At 39.9% G+C, this 22,854-nt stretch overlaps 1 protein-coding gene and 1 long non-coding RNA gene across 2 annotated transcripts in view; one reads left to right on the top strand and one right to left on the bottom strand.

Annotated features, from left to right (window-relative positions):
* The window catches only part of LOC308103354 (sarcoplasmic/endoplasmic reticulum calcium ATPase 2), a 43,812-nt gene extending 31,517 nt beyond the window's left edge, over positions 1-12,295 (top strand). Inside the window, exons 18-24 of the mRNA XM_080453282.1 lie at positions 738-958; positions 1,582-1,784; positions 2,807-2,892; positions 4,532-4,665; positions 7,241-7,358; positions 8,177-8,314; positions 9,488-12,295. Of these exons, the coding sequence (XP_080309408.1) occupies positions 738-958; positions 1,582-1,784; positions 2,807-2,892; positions 4,532-4,665; positions 7,241-7,358; positions 8,177-8,314; positions 9,488-9,655 (1,068 nt within the window). The 3' untranslated portion in view covers positions 9,656-12,295. The remainder of the gene's footprint in view (positions 1-737; positions 959-1,581; positions 1,785-2,806; positions 2,893-4,531; positions 4,666-7,240; positions 7,359-8,176; positions 8,315-9,487) is intronic.
* A 6,496-nt stretch (positions 12,296-18,791) lies between these two features.
* Positions 18,792-22,470, bottom strand: LOC308103611. The gene is made up of 4 exons (XR_013934758.1): positions 22,433-22,470; positions 20,350-20,417; positions 19,277-19,437; positions 18,792-18,812 (listed from the first exon to the last, which is right to left on the bottom strand). It is a non-coding gene; the product is annotated as an uncharacterized lncRNA (long non-coding RNA).
* Positions 22,471-22,854: the final 384 nt, after the last annotated feature.

Raw genomic sequence — 22,854 nt, 5'->3', positions numbered from 1 at the left:
TTTGTAGATCTGCTTTTTTTTTAATTTATTGTGAATATTTTTGCAAATCTTTATACTGTATATAGTTTTTTAAGCGAACATTTGTAACTAAAATCTTTGCTTCTGGGGGGTCCCTGGAACAAAATATTTTGAGATGGGGGGTCCGCGACCAAATACATTTTTCATGTCAAGGGGTCCTTGACATGAAAACATTTGAGAACCACTGATATAGCAACATAGGTTAGGGCGCTAGGATTTAGAAGACATTTTGTAGAATCGGCCTTAACTGATTCACTGCCAATCACGTAGATCTACGCGAACCTATTTAAAGCCGCCACGGCACGTGCCAATCGCGTAGATCTATGTGAACAAAAAATAAATAATAATAATATTTCATTTTTCCAATTTGACCCAAAGACCAAGGAGATATGATTTTTCGAAGATCTAGACTCCTTTCCACTTCCTTGTTAACTTAAAACTTAAAAATTCTGTATCTCGGCCCCTGAGTACTTTTTTTTTTCCAATGAAAAACTCTGGCACTGGCTAAAAAAAATATGAAAATACCTCTGGCAGTTAATGGGTTAATGGGTTAACACACGCGTGACGGAGCGGTCAATCCGGCCGGTTTTGACATTTTGAATCTAACTTAGCTCAGGAAGCTCTCAGAATGCTCCACCTTCCATGACTTTTTCCTAAGTATTCCATTCAAATGATCTTGTTTTTCCTTCCTTCCTTCCTTCCCTCGCCGCCGCCTCAAGACGGGTGACGGCGTGAACGACGCCCCCGCCCTGAAGAAGGCGGAGATCGGGATCGCCATGGGCAGCGGCACGGCCGTGGCCAAGTCGGCCTCGGAGATGATCCTGGCGGACGACAACTTCTCTACCATCGTGGCGGCGGTGGAGGAGGGCCGTGCCATCTACAACAACATGAAGCAGTTCATCAGATACCTCATCTCCTCCAACATAGGAGAGGTGGTCTGGTGAGGACTCGGGGAGAAGCTCTTGTTAGAATTTTTTAAAACGTAAAACCTTGAAAAGAATTGCTGATCTACAAGCTCACAACGCATCGGGACGCAAGGCATTGTTAGCTTGTACATTAGCATTTCTTTTTTTTTCTTTTTTTTTATGGCATAGCTTCTATGGGGAGCAGAAAACCTGGAATCACAAAATATCAACTCTAATAAACATTATAAAAACTAATAAACTAATACAAACTGCACCTAAATAAATGACATTGTAACATTTTGAAATAGGGCTCCAACTATTTTCTTAGTGATTATTCTATTGATGATTTTTTTCAAATAATCAAGAAGCGTGTTTATTTTTCCTTTGATAATTTATTTTAATTACTGTATAAATAAATTGCCACGAAAGAAATGATCACATTGAATTTACATCATTTGATTATTTGAAAGGCTTCGGGCCGCGCCTCGAGCTTGCAGATCTGCTACTTTTGAATGCCTTTGCGTGACGCTGTTGTATGATCAAGTAGGGCGTTAATTTACCAAAAAAAACGCACCAATTTGGATTCTGGAGATAAGAGGTTTCTGCCCAACAGCAACGATATAATTGTTCTCCTCGCTATCTTTCTCTTCTCTTTCAGTATCTTCCTGACGGCGGCACTGGGCATGCCCGAGGCGCTGATCCCCGTCCAGCTGCTGTGGGTCAACCTGGTTACAGACGGCTTCCCAGCGACCGCTCTGGGCTTCAACCCCCCCGACCTAGACATCATGTCCCGCCCCCCTCGCAACCCCAAAGAACCCCTCATCTCTGGTTGGCTGTTCACTCGCTACCTCATCATTGGATGTGAGTCTCAGTCGCCTCAATTTACCTCAGTGAATTCTCGAACCTTTTTTATTTCAAGGACCCCCACCCCATTTTTATATTCTTTAGCCCACAGACCCCTATTTGATACGATTATTTTATCCCTGGGACCCCAGTCTACAATGTAAAATCCTCAGTTTTAATTGAACTCGGCGAGTGTACAGATGGAACCAAATGGAACCGCAAGGGTCCATTTGGTTCCATTACTCTCTGAGTTACAGACCTGTAACTATCAATCACTTAGGTTAATATATTCCTTATCAGAATACGCTGCAATGGAAAAGACGAACAAGTGTAAAAAATACACCCTAAAAGTATAAAAAATGCATTCCATCAAACTATTGGCTGCAGTTTTCCACTCAGTACGGAGGAAGGAGGCTTAGAATGTGTACGGCGACGTCTCCTCCTTTAAATATCTATACTCCTTGGTTTATTTGTGACTCCCAAACCAGTTGTCCTCAAAACCCTGCCCCAAATAGCTGTGATTAGCTGAGATGTGCTCAGCGACGCTCGACACCATCGCCTGCTCTGCTCAATTGGGTGAATCAAAACGAGCGCTCCTCAAAATAACTGGTTTGGGGGAAATCGCTTACATTCAACCTCTGGGTGCTCTCGCGGTCTATGTTTTTGTTTACAAATAATTGGTCTCAGCTTGGAAAACAAGCTGAGACTAGCTGATCATGCCGGCGGTTTGTGAGATTAGCCGCGGGCCCACAGACACACACACACACACACACACACAGACCCTCTTGACTGTGCGCCCCTACGTGTCACGCTGTAAAAATAGGACACACACACAGGCCCTCTTTTAGACCGCTCGCTCCCCTAGGTCCCATGCTGTAAAAAAATAGGACACACACACAGACCCTCCGTTTTCTAGAGTAGACGACTCGCCCTATAAGAGCCAGACCATAAAAATGATTCAACTCTGCCCATCCTCTCTGTTTCTGTGATAACCGGCTGTCTCTCTCTCTCTCCACCTGTCTCTGTCTCTCTCTCTCTAGGCTACGTGGGAGCAGCCACAGTAGGTGCAGCAGCCTGGTGGTTCATGGCCGCCCATGATGGACCCAAAGTCTCCTACTATCAACTGGTATACACCTCAGTCACTAATTACTAACCCTTATGAGTTAAAGTGTCCAATCACTAATTCCTAACCCTTATGAGTTAAACTGTCCAATCATTAATTACTAACCCTTATGAGTTAAACTGTCCTGTCACTAATTCCTAACCCTTATGAGTTAAACTGTCCAATCACTAATTACTAACTATTATGAGTTAAACTGTCCTGTCACTAATTACTAACCCTTATGAGTTAAACTGTCCAATCACTAATTACTAACTATTATGAGTTAAACTGTCCTGTCACTAATTACTAACACTTATGAGTTAAACTGTCCAATCATTAATTACTAACTTTTATGAGTTAAACTGTCCAATCACTAATTACTAACTATTATGAGTTAAACTGTCCTGTTACTAATTACTAACCCTTATGAGTTAAACTGTCCAATCACTAATTACTAACCCTTATGAGTTAAACTGTCCAATCACTAATTACTAACTATTATGAGTTAAACTGTCCTGTCAACTAATTACTAACCCTTATGAGTTAAACTGTCCAATCACTAATTACTAACTATTATGAGTTAAACTGTCCTGTCAACTAATTACTAACCCTTATGAGTTAAACTGTCCTGTCACTAATTACTAACACTTATGAGTTAAACTGTCCAATCACTAATTACTAACTATTATGAGTTAAACTGTCCTGTCACTAATTACTAACCCTTATGAGTTAAACTGTCCTGTCACTTATTACTAACACTTATGAGTTAAACTGTCCTGTCACTAATTACTAACCCTTATGAGTTAAACTGTCCTGTCACTAATTACTAACCCTTATGAGTTAAACTGTCCAATCATTAATTACTAACCTTTATGAGTTAAACTGTCCAATCACTAATTACTAACTATTATGAGTTAAACTGTCCTGTCACTAATTACTAACCCTTATGAGTTAAACTGTCCAATCATTAATTACTAACCTTTATGAGTTAAACTGTCCAATCACTAATTACTAACTATTATGAGTTAAACTGTCCTGTCACTAATTACTAACCCTTATGAGTTAAACTGTCCAATCATTAATTACTAACCCTTATGAGTTAAACTGTCCAATCACTAATTACTAACCCTTATGAGTTAAACTGTCCTGTCACTAATTACTAACCCTTATGAGTTAAACTGTCCAATCATTAATTACTAACCCTTATGAGTTAAACTGTCCAATCATTAATTACTAACCCTTATGAGTTAAACTGTCCAATCACTAATTACTAACTATTATGACTGTCCTGTCACTAATTACTAACCCTTATGTGTTAAACTGTCCTATCAACTGGTAAACACCTCATTTTGGTCTACTATTCTCAAAGCACTCACCCTAATGAGTCCATGTTGCACCTCTGAATCACATCAGATGCGTTTCTCAATTTGAGATGCTAAAAGATAATGTCTCTGCATCATTACATTGCGATATATTTCCCAGCCCTATTACGCTATGTACTAGGTGGCACAACGACTAATAGCGAAAATAGCCAATCTATAAGGTCACAACATGTCGCTTAGATAATTCTGACAGTATGTTTGAGTTTGGGCTAATGTGGTTGAAATAATTTCTATCAACAAGTGCGGTGAATGCGTTGCGTTGTGCTGTGTTGTTCCTGCAGTCCCACTACCTCCAGTGCAGCGAGGGTCACAGTGAGTTTGCTGGAGTCCAGTGTTCAGTGTTTGAGTCGCCCTACCCCATGACCATGGCGCTGTCTGTCCTGGTTACCATAGAGATGTGCAACGCCCTCAACAGGTAGGAGGACGGACTCTTTGCATTTGATCCAGTGATTAGGTATTAATGAGTGATTGTTGTATTGGAACAAGAATCATGTGGATCTTGGGATCCACAAGGGAAACGGTGTGGCTCTTATGTAGATCTTGGAGTTAATGTGACCAGTCTGTGACATCAGCCATCTATGACGTCAGTCCTCTAGGACAGGGGTCTTCAACGTTTTTCAGACCAAGGACCCTTAGCTGAGAGAGAGATGAAGCAGGGGACCCCCACTACATATTGTATAAGATTGTCGCAGATTGAACTTTTTTATAGATTTCATAGATGAATAGAATTTACTTATTTTTTTTTGTTTACACATTTTCTTTTCTATTAACCCATTAACTGCCAGAGGTATTTTCATATTTTTTTCATTCATTGAAAAAAAAAAAGTACTCAGGAGCCGAGATACAGAATTTTTAAGTTTTAAGTTAACAAGGAAGTGGATAGGAGTCTAGATCTTCGAAAAATCATATCTCCTTGGTCTTTGGGTCAAATAAGAAAAAAAAGATATAAAAAAAAAAAGAAATCACGTAGATCTACGCGATTGGCACGTGGCGGCTTTAAATAGGTTCGCGTAGATCGACGTGATTGGCAGTGAATCAGTTAATATGTTGGATTCATGTTAATGTGTATTTTCAGACATTTAACCGCTTAAACTCTCAAGTAAACTTTTGTCTCTGTACCAAACCCTTTTGCCAAAAATAGCCGATCTACAATCTCACAGGTCGCGCTTGTAGATCGGCTATTTTCTGCAAATGTTCCCCCCAGAATAGGGATGCTAGGGTTGAAGAGGTTAATGTAAAAGTTCCAATCACACAAAGATTTGGTGGCCCCCCTGTAGTAACGCTTGAGGACCCCTGAGGGGTCCCGGACCCCCTGTTGAAGACCCCCGCTCTAGGACATATGACTCCAACTCCAACTTTGGGATATAATAGGTTTTGGCCTGATCCAGCTCCATTGACTTCCATTATAAAAATTAACTCTCTCAGTGCCACGCCCCGAGTTATCCCGAGTTTTCCTGAATACCCTCAGTGCCAGAACGAGAAATCCCGAGTTTTTACTTTTTACTGTAGTCGTGCTATTCTGTTTATTTTTCATGATCACTTTCGCTTCCTGACTCCTTCAGACTCATTGGGTTCCGGTTTCATGACGCAGATTCCGTTTCCGGTTCTAATTTTTTTCCCGCCGTCATTTTCGGCCAGAATAGGGAAAGTCACGGTTTTTCACACGGTATAAAAAACGAACGGAGAGGTCCACGTCTACTCTCTTTGGTCTGGGTGACGATCAGTCATCGTAGTCGTGTATCACATCGTAATTTAGCCCGATCAACGATTGTCGAAAATGTCACATCCGGTTATGACCGGATGTGACGTGAGCCTGTTTGGGAGGGGGCGAGTGAGCCAGCGAGGTCATCAATGTGTCGATTTGCTGCTCTCTACTGGTAGAACTGTCGTATGGGTTTAAAAACCCAATCAGATAATTTATTTGAATGAAAAATTACAAAATTAAAAAATTAAAAAACACGCAATTTGCAATTTAAAAAAGTATAAAACGTGAAAAAAGTGGATGTACTTTGGCCTACTGTGCTCAAGAAATGTGGCGCTGATCCATCCAGTGGTTAGCGAGATTAGTTCCGACGGACAGACAGACACACAGACCCTCTTAAAGATGGCTAGACCCCCGCTGAGCCACGCCGTAAAAATAGACACACACTTACACAGACATCATCATCAACTATCTTGTTACTATTATACACAAGCTTTGTGAGTGATGATCAGAAGTATAAGTAATATGGCTCCAAGGTTGTTTCATTCTTTTTCAAGACCCCCGCTGAGCCACGCCGTAAAAATAGACACACACTTACACAGACATCATCATCAACTATCTTGTTACTATTATACACAAGCTTTGTGAGTGATGATCAGAAGTATAAGTAATATGGCTCCAAGGTTGTTTCATTCTTTTTCTTCCCTTGAAAGCTTCCAAGCTATCTGGAAACTGGATGTCTATTAAGTTATTCTGGAGCTGACAGTTGAAATCAGATTAGATTACACTTCATTGTGCCAGAGGGATATTTGTTTTCACAGCCTGTAATGTTTAACTACAAAGGTACAGTAACATACAACACAGCAGGTACAGGTAAAGATGATACATAGAATCTCCAGTATAATAGTACTGCCTAACACACTGCCTAACACACAACAAGAAGTCGGCGTCATTTTAAGATTTCGTACATAGTGCCACGCTATGAGCTTGTAGATCTGCTATTTTTGAAAACTTTTGAAAATGTGTGCAAATTGTTTAATATATATTTTTAAAGCTAACATTAACTCAAATCTTTGCTTCTAAGGGTCCCTGGAACAAAATATTTTGAGATGGGGGTCCGCGGCCAAATACATTCATCATTTTGGGGGTCCTTGACATGAAAAAGTTCGACTGATGTAGCAACATAGTATTATTATTATTTATTTTTTAACTGTTTGGATTTAGAAGAGATTTAGCAGAATCGGCCTCAGGTCTTAAAGGGTTAATGTGTTGTTTTCTTGTTCTTCAGTCTTTCAGAGAACCAGTCCCTGGTGAAGATGCCTCCCTGGTCCAATCCCTGGCTTGTGGGAGCCATCTGTCTGTCCATGGCCCTGCACTTCCTCATTCTATATGTAGACCCACTGCCCGTAAGTCTAAAGCCTAGATATATAACTGCTTTACAAAAAGAGATAACTGAATTACAAGCAACAACAAAAAAAAACACATCGCAAGCATGTCTGTGGCTGTGTGTGCCTTTTGTATCTGTCATTCTATTATAGTAAATATCTTGTAAAAGATCATATATCGTTGCAGAAACCTTTTTATCTACATATTTCATCTTTTTATGTATTTTTGTAAATGAATTCCCTATCACTGTGTACGTCATCGTATAACAGTGTCTTGCAAAAGCAGTGAGCCAGTACACAAGCTCACACGCTTACGTTTATTTTAGCAATTTCTTTTGTCATTTTATATTTATGTTGGAATTGTTTGCCCATAATGACATGCCCAAAATAGGTTGGCCAGGTTGAAAGTGTGTCTGTGGGTTTTGTAAATATTGAACCAATGAAAAGTATTCAGTAACAAGAACTTGTGACTAAATAATAACTACCGTAAATTTCGGACCCCCATTTTTCGACCCTGCGGCTTATATAACGGTGCGGCTTATCTATGGATTTTTACAGCTAACGGCCACTAGGGGACCTCCTAAATCTATGGATTTTACACCCGCGGCTTATAGTCCAGTGCGGCTTATATATGTACAAATCATTCAATTTAGCTGCTGCGGCTTATAGTGCGAAAATTACGGTACATTGGATCCATTGGAATACACGCATTGTTTTTCCCATTTCCTGAAAAGTCATGGTTTTGGACATGCAAGGTTCTTTCTGACCAACATTGAAACAACATTGAAATGGCCGTTTTGTCTCTTGGTAACCGTGCGTCTCTGTGCTGCTGTCCACAGGTGGTCTTCCAGATCCGTCCGCTGTCGTGGCCTCAGTGGGTGGTGGTGTTAAAGATGTCGCTCCCCGTCATCCTCATGGACGAGGCTCTCAAGTTCCTGGCTCGCAACTACATCGAACCAGGAAACCAGCCGCTGCAGGTGAGCTACAGGGGGAACACAATGCTCACTGCGTCACCAGTGGTGGAAAAAGTACTCAAATGTTCTACTTAAGTAAAAGTATCAATGCTGCAATGTAGAAGTACTCTGTTACAGGTGAAAGTCCAGAATTCTAAATGTACTGGAGTAAAAGTACTAAATTATTGGTATCAAAATGTACCAAAATTTCAAAATGTATAAAAATCTTTTTGAAAATAGCCGATCTACAAGCTCACAATGCGTCGCGATCGTATTGCATCGCACTTTGGCCCTCGGCAGATTAGGTCTGGCCCCCCTCAATAGAGATTTCATTTCTCTCCCTCCGAAGTCGTGAGGGACCAATCAGGGCCCAGTATCTAAATGTGGGCGGGCTTATCACCTTATTTGGAGCAATGACGTACAGTACAATGCAGGAGACTCATTTTCAGTTTTTCACAACAAAGATGGACGCCGCCATAGCATCGGTAGTAAACGTGTTAGAAAATATTTATTTTCTAAAAGACGAACAAACAATTGCCCTTAAAGCTTTTGTTGGAAAGAAAGATGTGTTAAGAATAGTTTCATCTGGTTACCAGACTAAATACGAGTGGAGCTAGCTTTCGTTGTTTACTATTTCAGCACCGGCGCTTGTGTGTGACGTAGCAGGAAGCACTGCTCTGATTGGTTTTAGGTGAATAAACTCTGGCAGTCAATGTGTTAAGTACAGTACTTGAGTAAATGTACCAAAATGAAGAATGTAATCTACTCCTCCTGACGGGACAGTTTTTGCTTTTATTTCGCTTTTCAGTTTGATTTTTTTATTTCAGTTTAGTTTCAGTTGTTTCAGTTTTAGGAATTGACTAAGTTTAAGTTTAGTTTGAGTCATCCAGGTATTATGAGGAATACCTTGAATTATAGAAGCTGAAAAGGGTAGGATGGAAGAATGTTAGTTATTGCTAGTAATGAAACACAGTTAGCTACTGTATTTATTCTGACAAATTCATTGGTTGCTATTCGCACACACATACATTTTCAACCTTTGTGCAAAACCTGTGTCAACTTTACGGACATCCACGTTAAAAAAAGCAACCGTCTTCTGAAGTGCTGCTCTAAACATATCTTCTCTCTTTTCTTGTGATAATTATTATATATGTTTTATAACAGTAATGAAATGATATTGAAATAATCCTTTTCTAGGATGAGGAGGAGATGCAGAATCCCAGCGCGGGATTGGGGGACGCCGTGGCGATGAGGGTGAGGCGAGCGCTGAGGGGCGTGTCCTGGTCCTTCGTGCTGATCTCCGCGCCGCTATTGGTCTGGATATACAGCCTGGACTCTGACATCACAAACATGTTCTGGGAGTGACCGCAGAGAGAGAGAGTGAGAGAGTGTGGGGGGGGGGGTTAGCGTGACATCATCAATTTAAAATCTTGTGGGAGTAAAGTGAAGAAGAGGGAAGAGGAAGGTTGTATGGAGGGAGATCTGAGGAAAGCAGAGATATAATGGGCGGGTGATGTGATCTCACCAAACAACTTTCAACCTGGCGTCCTTATGTCATTATAGGCCAAAATTGCCGCTCTACAAGCTCTGGTGAGCGTGTAGAGCAGTTATTTTCGCGCCACAACGCCATTGTATAATGAAGCATAAAAATAGGGCTTAAGAGTGTCAAAGATGGTATGGTAAAGCAAAAAGGGTAGAGTTTGGAAACGGGGGGTGGGGAAGGGGTCCGGCATGAGTTTTGGAGGGTCCGTCTTGTCACGGTAAAAAGGTTAGGGCGACGAGTAAGGGGTAACACACCCTTTGCAGAGATCAGATCAGCAGGACAGGCGAGACGCTCTGCCAATCCGAGACAATCAGAGATATAAACTAATGTATAATAATAATAATGACAACTACAACAACAACCACAATGTCGGCCAAAGAGAGGGGGTGGGATGGCCGCTTTCTCTCTCTCTCTCTCTCTTTCTCTTTTGGAAGAAGTGAGAAAGGGTGAAACAGAGTCATTCTGAGTGCGTGCCCGTGTCAGTCGAATATGTACAGCACAGTGCAGTGCACGCCCCCCCTTCATTAAACCATCAGTAATTAACGGGGTCAGGCCGGTGTGATTACGTTTTTTAAATCTCACTGTCTGCGTAGCCTGCGAAAAGACGCAAACCTACCAATGACAAACGACTTATATTCAAGCATGTTCCGTCTATAGTCAAGACCAGAAATATGAATGACGAGTTCTGTCACGTCTCGATGTGAGCTACGCCGTACAAAACTCTGCGTTAAATGTAGCTCCACGACTGTACAAATGCAAGCAGATTTGGTTGCATTTGTACTCTCTCAGAGTTACAAATATATAGATTTACGCTGATGATTTGTCTGTGTATAATGCTGTTGGCTACATGGAACATATCTGTTTGTAGGAGAACTGCATTGTGGGTTTTCAGAGTTTTGTTGCAGGCAAATGGAGGAACGATGAAGAATGATTACACCGGCCTTTCACTTTAAAGGGAAACTGCCTTTTTTTAAATCTAAATCCTATTGTTCTGAAGGGAGGTGATCAGACAGATGTCAAATATGGGTGTGTATGATGGATGTTTAGGAATTTTAATCTAGAAAACTACGTACACAGTGAAATATCAAAACAGAAGCCAAAACCAGCACCCCCAGGTTAATATTCCACTTTAGAGCAGTCCTGAAGTCCTGGAGGTAACTGATGCAATCCACCAGAAGGACCACCCTCTTTGGTCGCTCCTGAAGTCTGTGTACGTGGAGTCAAAAGATCCAGAAACGGAGTCACCAAAGAAAGTGACGGAATAGAAAGTAAAAATAGTATGGACAAACAAAAACCGGTATGTCTTCTGTGTATTTCTCAGCTAAATGTATGTACAACCGAATACGTGAAATGCGCTTGACGTTTCACAATGTCAGCATTTCACCGAGAAATACAGTAGGGTATTATTTTATTTTTTTGCTACAGTAAATTATGGATCTCCTCGCATCAGAACAATGAGATTTTGGTTGGAAATAGGCAAAGGGGTTTCCCTTTTTTACCATGGCCATATTCAGCCACAGCCAAAGTAGGATGGGCAAGAGAGACACGACAGCCTGCTAGATGTACAGTAGAACTTAACCCTCTGCCAAACACTCACACAAATGCTACAACATGCCTAAATGAAATTACATCAAGCAGCATGGTTGGAATTTCCTTGTAGAATCCTGTACATGCAACTTGAAAATAAACAAGCCAGTTAAAATGCAGGTCGGGCATTGCAGAATGCATGCGAGTGCATGGCCCGCTGTTTTCTTTGAATGAGCTTCGGAGTGGAATTCCGGTACATTTCAGTCTTGGCAAGCGTTGCATCGTTCTCTCTCTCTCTCAAGCGTCGTCTTTCCCCGTTTCCACCCTGGGGTCGGTGGTGGTGGTCTCGGGGATGCACTGGGTTCTACTGCACATATAACTAGCCTCGGCTGGCAAACTCCTCATACGTTTGGGGGGGGATTTAGGGGTGATGGGGCCAGATGGGTTTAGGATCATGTCGAGTTGTAGGGCTTTTTGGTTTTCAGGAACGCTTTTTTGCTAAATCTCATCGTCTCAAGGCTCTGAGGTGTGTGTGTTGCCTACATCCATACATGAATCCACCTGGGAAGGTGAAGCATCCCATGTTACACACTGAAGCTCGATTTATAGTCTGTTGGACAGCTGTGTCGCGCACATCTGTGTCACGTGTCTGTGTTGCACACGCCTGTGATGAAAATAGCAGATCTACAAGCTCACAACGGGTCGCATTGCCACATGTAAGCTTGTTGATCTACTATTTTCAACGGGCGATACCATCGTACAAAGTATAAATCCGGCTTACAGCAAATCATTGGTCTGGCTATTCAATAACTAGGCTGGCTGTTAGAAGGAAAAGGAAACTACATCTGAATGTTTAGAATTGCTATATTGTATCTATTGATAATCCTCACTGTACTCTTCCTAATCAACACATTACAACCACAGCTTTTACATTTTTTTGCTTTTCTGTGGGGTTTATTTGCCATCTTATTTTTTTAATTTTATTTCTTCCCATGCCTGACTGACAAATGCCTCTGTGTGGATACAAAACAAAAGGAATCTAGAATTATGTGCTGCGGTGTAATGCTTTACACAGGATATGTATTCTGTATGACTTCTAACCACAAGTCATAGAGGAAGGACAATAGTGAGCATAGCGGAACATGTTTATGTAAACCAATAATCAGAAGATCATCATCCACAGAGCTTGTACACAGTCTGTGTATGAAAGCGTCATTTCATTTCACCATTTGTGAGTCCGTTACAGAAAATCTGACAACAGCTAGTTAGCTAGCCCTTGTTGCTGCCTCTGTAACGTCACTAAACACTTGCAACAACAATGTAACGACACATTCTGAGGTCATGTTTGCCACATCTGGCAATGTTGAATATCCAATCTACAACATAGGATCTCCGCTTACAATTGTATTCTATTATGCCTCTTTTTTTTTTTCAATGGTTGAAAAGAATGACTGTACTTTTTTTTTAAGCATTAAGCAGTAGGAACACCATGTGGGGCAGATGCACTACCAGTTTAGTACACTAGTTATTTTTGTTATTGCTGATTTGTATTTATTTTTTGAACTTTTGTTTTCTTCAGTGGGGTCAAATGTCATGGAGGCCTGGAAATGTGAGGTGCCATGACCAAAACACCCTTCACAATGCACTACATTTGTTTATGATCTTTTAATATTATTATGAAGATTATTATTATTATTATTGCTGTCGTTGTATTCAATAATTCACACCTATGTCTTTGTATAGGGCTGTGAAGACTAGCGTCCCTATCCTGGGCATGCCATAATAGGCAAACATTAACCAAAAATAGGCAAACATTCAGCGAAAAGAGAAGATCTACTTGTAGATAGTCTATATTCGCCGAAGAGATGTGGTGTAGAAGTAAAAAAATAAAATAAAAAAAATGACAAGGCCTACTACAGACCCCTGGGGAACCCCAGGCAATGAAATATAATACAGTAGGGTGGTTACAACACAAGAATTGAAAGGGGGATTGTGTCAGTTTGTAGATTGGCTATGTTGGTGTAGAGGACAAGGGGGGGGGGCAAGTATAGCTCCCTGGGGGACCCCAGTCGAGGAAGGATGCAGGGTTCAAGTGATTAAAACATTTAGAAAAGTATCGGATGGGAGTTTTGTGACAAAAGTTTAGTGGCGTAATGTCACCCAGACATAGACGGTGAAGGCAAGGGGTGGCGACAGCATTTAGCCTCTCGCCAGGCCGTCGTAACTGTTCTGAATAAAGGTCATACAGAATAAGATAAGTAGACAACACTTTGTCATACAATAATAAGTACCTTATTTCTTTTTCTTTCTATATCGCACGCCCCCACCACCCCTTCTATGTCAGCTCTTCAACTTAAAGCCAACAAGCAAAAATATACAGAAATACTACATTCGATCCATGTTGAGAAAAGGGATTTTGCTTTGGTTGTGTATTGTTTTCTTGTATGTTCTGTTCATGTTGATGTGAGCAAAGGAGTGAATTACATTTTGGAGTTGTCTTTTAATTATTGCTGCCTTTAATGGTAGGCTACTTTTTTGTTGTTGTTTATGTCACAAACGGCTCCTGTTAAAATGATTTGTTATGGGAAATGGTATGATGGGGGGGGGGGGGGTGAAAATGGCAACAATAAATAATATGGTTCAGTTAAACTGTGGTTGTATCTGTGAATTTATGTCTTGTATATTTGTCAGACGGTTATTATTGTTTTTAATTTTTCATGATTTTCTTGAAAGTTTAAAATTTCACTTTAGTTTCGATTAGCGTTTAAAGTGGGTTCGGTTTTAAAGGGACTACACCATGAATTTTAACTTTTCCTTTTTTGTGTTTTTGGTCTCCCCTGCCTCTCTTCTATCCCCAAAAATACCCCAGTTTGAGCACTCAGGCTTTCACAGCATATCTGGGGTTTTATGTAAATTGGTCTCTCAACAGACCAATTCAAAACTGATTTGCCCCCGACCGCGACCGTGACGTCACAAGCGATACCTACTTTGTATAATCCCTCCTGTTTTTCAGTTCCAACATTTTCTTTTTTTTCTTCTTTTTTCACACAGAACCAGGAGATAACATGTATACAAACTGACTCAATAGCGCCACATGCCAAATAAAGACAATGTGGTATTGCAGGTGAAAGTGCTTTATTAAGCCAGAGAGAAGTTAGTTGGAATGAGTATATCTGAGGCTTGATTTAGGCTCAAACCTTTTGAAAAACGTTTGAGGGACATTTTTTTAATTCATGGAGTAGATCCTTTAATGTTTTGTTTTTGTTTTGTTTGTAATATGAGGTATTTGACATGGTTGAGATTTTTTTTTTAAAAGGCAGGAAAAGTGTTTGGGGGGGTGACATACCTTTTGAAAAACGATATTAACAGATAAAACACAGTAAAAACAATGGAAGATAGATTTCATATCCACACTAAATACTAGGCTTATGTATGAAATAGATTGACAGACGAAAACTAAGGGCATTTTCTTTTCTTTTAGTTTTGTCTTTTATAAAAAACGTACAGCTTGTTATTTTACTGTAAAGCCTTGTCTTTATTTTTCAGTTGAAATATTTCTTGGGTGGTGTTTCGTTTTTCACATCTAGCATCCTATTCTGGGGCAAACATTGGGTGAAAGTAGCACATCTACAAGCTTGTAGATCTGCTACTTTTGGCAAAGAGATTTATATAGAAGGAAAAACGTAGTAACCGACTCTTATTGACCCCTGAGGACAGTGGTCAACAAAGTGTAGGGTTAAAAGGTGCTGGTCATTGCAAAAAATTGGGCCGAGCAGATCGCTTTCAAAAGTTGAGTATTCAATAGTTAAACCTTTTGAGACATGCGTATTTGATGTGTCTTCTTATCAGCTGATCAATCACGATATGTCTGCTGTCTTGAGATTGCTGGCTGAAGTAAAAGGACGTTCGTCTAGACAGAGTGCTAGGACGATGTTGTGATACATGCCCCATACTGCCGTCAGACGTGGATGATGTCACATACCCCCACCCGACTACCTCCAGCACCCTCCTCTTCTGACTCAAAAAAGTCAAAGGTAATGCAATAGGCTCTATGCACAACAGCCATTTTAGAAAGAAATTGGGCCTCTTCCTTACTTCCTTCACAGCCTTGTTACCAATTATACTAATGAAGGCTCTGTTCCATTTAGTGTAGCACAGTGGTTCTAAAACCTTTTATTTCAAGGACCCCCATAACGGAGTTACTCAGAGTGTACAAATGGAACCAAATAGACCCTTATGGGCATAGATATAGAAACCTAGATACCTCATTGGCTTCTGGTGTTCGTTGGAGCGACTGGTATCGCGGTCGCCATTTTAGAGTAGGCAAGCTACCGTTCAAAGTGACTACTGGCCAATCACAGCGTGTTGACTACTGGCCAATCACAGCGCGTAGACTACTGGCCAATCACAGCGCGTAGACTACTGGCCAATCACAACGCGTCTAACTGACTTTTGCTGCACGGCTGCCTCTTACGAAAAGAACCGCCCCCACCTGCCTCTGATTGGCCTACCGAACGCCCCCTTCTGTGAAACGCGCGGAAGCTTGCCTACTCTAAAATGGCGCCCGAGATACCAATGCCTCAGAGCCGAAGGAGACATCTACCTTTATGTCTATGCTTATGGGTCCATTTGTACACTCAGAGTTACAGCCCCGTAAGGGTCCATTTGGAACCTCCTCAAGGAACCTGGGTCACACTTTGAGACCCACTGGTGTAGCAGAGTGTTTCCAGTGAGCCAACATGCACAATATCAGAACCCTGACTCTGTCTGAACAGAATGAAACAGAGCCTTCATTATTAGTATCATTGGTAAGTGGTAACACCTGTGAAGTAAGGAAGAGACCAAATGTCTTTCTAATGTGGCTGCTGTGCACATAGATATCCTAGATACCTCATTGGCCTCTGCGGTTCATGGGAGCAACCTGTATCGCAATACCTTGTATTGCTTCCTCCCTCAGTCGCGTGCGTCACAGAAGGGGACGTTCAGTAGGCCTCTGATTGGCCTACCGAACGTCCCCTTCTGTGAGGCGCGCGACTGAGGGCGGAAGCTGGTGTGCGCCCGAGATACAGACGCCTCAGAGCCGGAGGAGGCGTCTAACTTTATATGTCTATGGCTGTGCATAGACAGCAGCCATATTGGAAAGAAAAGAAAAGGGTTAAAAAGAGTTACCTATGATGCTAATTAAGGCTCTGTTCCATTCTTGTCAAATAGAGTCAGGATGCTGATATTGTGCATGTTGACTAACTGGAAACACTCTTCTACACCAGTGGGTCTGAAAGTGGGATCCAGGGACCCTCACCATTACTTGAGGGGGTTCCAAATAGCCCCTTATTGGTGTGTAACTCCGAGAGTGTACACATTTAAATACATTGCAATTTGTACACAGAGTTATGGGGTTCCTTGAAATTAAAAGGTTTGAGAACCACTGTGCTACACTAAATAGAACGGAGCCTTCATTAGAATCATTGGTAACACCTGTGAAGGAAGTGAGGAAGAGACCGAATTTCTTTCCAATATGGCTGCTGTGCGTAGAGGCTATTTTTCTCCTAGTTATTCCACATCATGGTGATATAGGCAAAGGCTAAATCGGACCAAATGCTGACAAGTACAGAGCCACTGGTCTGCGGTGAGTGTCTCGCACATAAACGGCAGATTTATACTTTGGGGTGCGCATGGCAAAAATAGCAGATCTATGGTGTGAGCTTGTAGATCAAAACAAGCTTGTGATCTGCAAGGTGAGCTTGTACTGTAGATGCTCACGTGAGCTTGTAGATTTAGACGTGACATTTTAATTACATTACAACGTTTCCGTCTTGGGGAAATGTACAATACAACACACACAAAATAACTCAAGTGGTTAATAAATTAAATACATTTTATTGAAAAAGTATTATATAAAAAATGCTGTATATCTATCTTTATATATTTTAGTTGGAAAACATTGTCATGTTAATACATTAAATACAAAATAAGTTAATACATTAAATACAAACTTGAGTACATGAAACCATGTAAACTATGTGTACAATACTATGTGTATTAATATATGTGCATCATGTACATATTTGCATGTGTTTGCGCATTATTTCTTCATAGACGAGATCTCCTGCTTCCAGCAGTCCGCCATTTTTATAGATTCAATCCGAGACGAGAAGGGGTCTGGCGACTGGAGGGAAAAACACACTGGACACGCCACATTGTCCCATACTGGACCCTACACACACACACACACACACACACACACACACACACACACACACACACACACACACACACACACACACACACACACACACACACACACAAATTCCATCAGTAAACTGATTATTTCCTCAAATATAGGCCTACAACTACTCTCAAATCCATGAACTATAGAGAATCATGACACCACACTGATTTAAAGTCTATCCAGTTAGAAAGAATGTATATATGGTAATAATAATCATCATCATCATCATATAATAATCATAATAATGATAAGAAGCCCATATTCACCAGATGGTCGATGAGGTCCAAGTTGAGGTCAATAATGTTTTGTTTCAACTCCTTGGCCTTAGTGCTGAACTGCCGAGCAGACTCTATACATTTCTGATACTCTGCCATTCTCTTTCCAGCCTTTACATGAGAGAAAAAGAGACAGAGAGAGTTTTTCTGATTACAAGTTACAGAAACAAGGGTGACGTGTGTGTGTATTTATTTTACAAAATTAGAACTTATGTTATTATATATCCTATGTCAGTTCCGTTGATCCAAGCTGCATTATGTTAACCCATTAAGACCTGGAACTGTGTCATTTTTAGATTTGAGCTAAAAAGCATTGTTTTACACTTTGGGCTATTCAAAAATAGCAGATATACAAGCTCATAGCGCGGCACCGAGTGCCGCGCTACGAGCTTGTAGATCTGCTATTTTTGAAAAATCGTGAAAATGTGTGCAAATCTTTGAATATATATATTTTTAAAGCGAACTGTTTTAACTCAAATCGTTGCTTCTGGGGGTCCCTGGAACTAAATATTTTGATGGGGGTCCGCGGCCAAATACATATCACTTTGGGGGTCCTTGACATGAAAAAGATTGAGCACCACTGATATAGAAACATACGTTTTTCAGAAAACTGTTGAGATTTAGGAGACATGTAGAATCGGCTTCAGGTCTCAATGGGTTAAGTGGTCAGATGGGTGGGCCAGGAACGCTTTTTAGATTTTCAAGTGGGCCCTGATCCCAAAAAAATGTGGGAAACCACTGGTGTAAATGTATAAATCATACATCATAGGCTACTTGACAGTCGCACATGTGTCTGACATTTCAGTGTTTTGGGTTTCTTAGTATTAACGGTAAAGATTTGATAGAAATTCTACCGGGCTACGTTTCATATCCTACCAGTGTGTCGTCCAGTGTTTTATTCGGACAGGTATCTGGGGATCTGGGCATCTCTTCATCAGCCATATTCAGCTGGGAAGAAGGAAGGAAGGAAGAGAAATGAATTAATGAGCCATGCATGGAACTGTATTAGTCAAAATTAGAGAACGTTTTGTAGCAACTTGAAAATCCTAATTCTTCAAGAAAGGGAAAGGTAATTGCCAAACTTAAAAGTCATACTGTGTAACTTAGATGTAGTGGTTTTTTTTTCTACAATTAAGTGTGAAAATAGGACTCAGTGAACTTGTAGATATACACTATTCGTAGTACAATGATGTACTGTAGGCCTATAGGGCGTAAGTTGTTAAACAAAGAGAGGCCTGGATGGAAGGACTTGATGCCATAGAACAAAAAGGTCTCCATGATGACTTTGGCCTTTTTTGTGTTATAGGATTGTTCAGCACACATTCAAACAAGTATAGCTATTAGCATACGTATAGATTTATTCATTTAGTATTTAATGCACATTCCACGTGTTACATGTTACTGCCTATTACCTCTTTTTGCAGTTCTTTCCGGTAATTTTTCAGTCCAGTCTCGAGTCTGTTAACGATGCTTCTGAAATCATCATCCGCTTCCCAGCCATTCGTGAGCGGAAGAGCCTTCCCTGGCACTGAGCAGGCCAACAACAGCAGCACTGACAGACAGCTGAGATACACTGCAAAACAATAGAATAATGAAGAGATTAGGGCAGGGCGATATGACTTCAAATCAATATCACGCTTATTTCAAACTTTTGCCTCGATTACGATGCATGAACATTGATTTAAAAAATATATGTTTATATAGTGAAAAAGGCAGAGTTGTCAAGTTCACAAGCTTTTAATGTGGCTATTTTTGTACACCACCGTTATACAGCGAAGTATAATACAGGGTTGAGTGGTTATTCAAACGAATCAATTTAGTCAATTATAAAAAAATCTATGGTTCATGATAATTCATTGATATATATAATAAATAAAGTATTCAGTTATAAGTGGGTTATTTTCGGTTAATTGCCCAGACCTAGAATACTATCAGTGTTCATTTAACTCACACAGGTTCACACAAGGTTTGTCAATGTTTTATCATTCATTACATAGGGGTACTTTACAGTGGTGGTATACAAAAGTATACATTTACTCAAATACTGGACATAAATAAATACAAATTGTAACGTTTACTTTACTTTAAACTTCAGACTTCTACCCCACTACATCTCAGAGGAAAACATTGTACTTTTTACACCACTACAATTATTTGACAGAACGTTTTACCAAACAAATGTTTGAATAGAATATTATAGCCATTCGCAAGGATTCTCAGTAGAAATATCAATCAAATCATCCAGTGGAAAACAAACCTGAAATTAGACCACGTTTATACAAGACCTTGTGCTATTTATTTATTTTTGTATTTATTTATTTACTGGCATGTTAATTAAACCCTTGTCATGGAATTATTTTACATTTTAGCATCTGATTCACTTACAATCCGTCAGTAGCCTATTATTTTAAACTCACCATAATGTTTACAATGCAGCAACACTTAAATAAATCAAAGTAAAATGTTAATGAAAAGAGCAACTTACTTTTTGGCTTAGTTCTGTTTTTTTCTCACTCGAACTGGATTTTCTCCTTTGATTATCGTTGCCTTTTTCTGTAGATAGAGGAGTGACATGTTACATTTGAATTAATGGCTTTTTACTGACCCACCAGATGGGTGGATTTCAACCACAAGAGCAGTAACAGAAGAAAAAACTATGTTCTGTGTGCTTTTAAAAGAAAATCCAGAGGAATTGTGAGTAAGCAGTGCCCCATACAGTATGTGTGCAATTTAGGTTTATTCAGTATACTTTGAAGTGTTTTTTTAATGAACTTTGAAGTAGTTATACTTAAATTAGTTACTTTTTACTTACTTAATTTAATTACTTTTAATTCTTTTTACTCCAAATAGTTAAGTTTAAGTATTTTTTTTTGGTGACCAACTTTTTTAAAACAAGCTTTCAGAGGTGACAGACATTACATCACATTATTGTGTGGGCAAGCAGTTCATACAATTTCCCACGTGACATACGAAAAGTGTCTTTTCAGTTCATAGTCCATGAGCCAGAACCCCAAAATTTAGCAATGATTAATCGAAAGAGTGGGCAAAACCAAACTTATATTAAATTGTTCATAGGGTCAATACGAGTAAATAAATATATGATAACCTTTCCACAGGAGCAGCTTTTTCATGGTTATCACACATTTTGTTATTTTCCCCATACGTACATGACAGGTGAAAAAATGACAACATTTTAAAAAGAGTTATCATAATGAAACTTCCTGAGTTGATTACTTACATGAAGACAATGATTTATCGTATTACAAGTTTTCTGAAATTGTATATTTAAATATGCAAATTAGGCATTAGGAAAATATGCCCAAATTTGCATAACTTTCCAGAATCAACATTGGAACATTGGACAAAGCCAGAGTCAACATACTTATTTCATTTTGTTAAGATGTTGGAGTCAAAGGTTTTTAACGAGGGAATATTCAATATCTGGCTCAATTTTGGGGCTCTGGCTCATGGACTAAATGCCTAATTTGCATATTTAAATAATACAATTTCAGAAAACTTGGAATACGATAAATCATTGTCTTCATGTAAGTAATCAACTCAGGAAGTTTCATTATGATAATTCTTTTTTAAATTTTGTCATTTTTTCACCTGTCATGTACGTATGGGGAAAATAACAAAATGTGTGATAACTATGAAAAAGCTGCTCCTGTGGAGAGATTATCATATATTTATTTACTCGTATTGACCCTATGAACAATTTAATATAGGTATGGTTTTGCCCACTCTTTCGATAATGAAATCTTGTCTGGCTCATGGACTATCATAGATTGTCCGTCACTGTCAGTATAGTCATGTACTGTATAGTCTGCCTGTTGGCAGTTGTGACAGTCGCTTCCTCTGGTCCTGTGGCTGTTAAACAGCCCAGGTCGCTTCTTAACCCCCCTCCCAGACCCCCGGGTTCACACAGACATTATAGGAATGGTAAAACCATAATGTATACATGTAAATAATACAATATATATATATATATTTTTTTTAGATAATGCAATGAAGTGAAAGACCAAAGTAAATCATAATTGTGTTTGTTAGATACCTTCTAATCTTGTTACTAGGTGAATGGAAGGGGGGAAAAAACAGAACAAAACAAAAAAACGAAACTAAACTCAAATGTAGATCGGCTGGCACCGCTAAAAAACTGAATTAATAGTAATCATCATCATAATCATAATCGCGATAATTTTACTGTGTATGAAATGTAGTTTGAGTTATAGCCTGTTTAGCCCAGCCATTTACAGTGTGAATGCTAAAATTTAGTATAGCATATTGTCACTGTCAGGTGAAAAAAACTCATATATCAAAAGCTGATACTTTTCAGGAAATGCAAAAAACGGAACCTGTGTTCCAATTGGTCCAATGCAGTTATCATTTAGTCACAAGCTTGTGTTAATACTGCATTTGTCAAATATAAAAAAAAAACACTGACACACTTAACCACTTTAACTTTAAATTCTAAAGTAGCAAACACTTCAGATCTACAAACTCATGACGTGTTGTGAGCTTTTATGTGTTGTAGCCTATATAGTGCAGTATAGAGTCCACACACTTACCTGAGTCTATGATGACTTGGTTTGCTGTTAGGGTCCTTGGTGTTTGTGGTACCATGTGAGACATATCCCAGGGCTTATATAGGGTAGGATTTCTGCTACGTCCCAGCCCAGCATAATTATGCTGCAAGATGGGAATCCTAGGAAAATTTTGTATGACCATGAGAGTCTAATGTTACTGACTCAGTTCACATTTATTATGAACCATTGACTTGAAACGTGTCCATACAAGCTGGCTACTGTGTACGTCTCTTTCTCTCTCACACACACACACACACACACACACACACACACACACACACACACACACACGCTTATTGTCTCCGCCAGGCCGAAAGGCATGGCGAGAGAGTATGTTTTACCCCCTGTCCGTCCGTTTGTTTGTGTGTCCGTTTGTCCATCTGTCTGTGAACAGCTAATCTCAG

The sequence above is a fragment of the Gymnoscopelus braueri genome (assembly GCF_963280865.1).
Source record: "Gymnoscopelus braueri genome assembly, chromosome: 2".
Lineage (NCBI taxonomy): Eukaryota > Metazoa > Chordata > Actinopteri > Myctophiformes > Myctophidae > Gymnoscopelus > Gymnoscopelus braueri.
Note: the sequence above shows the minus strand (reverse complement) of the source record. Positions and strands in the feature narration are given on the sequence as shown.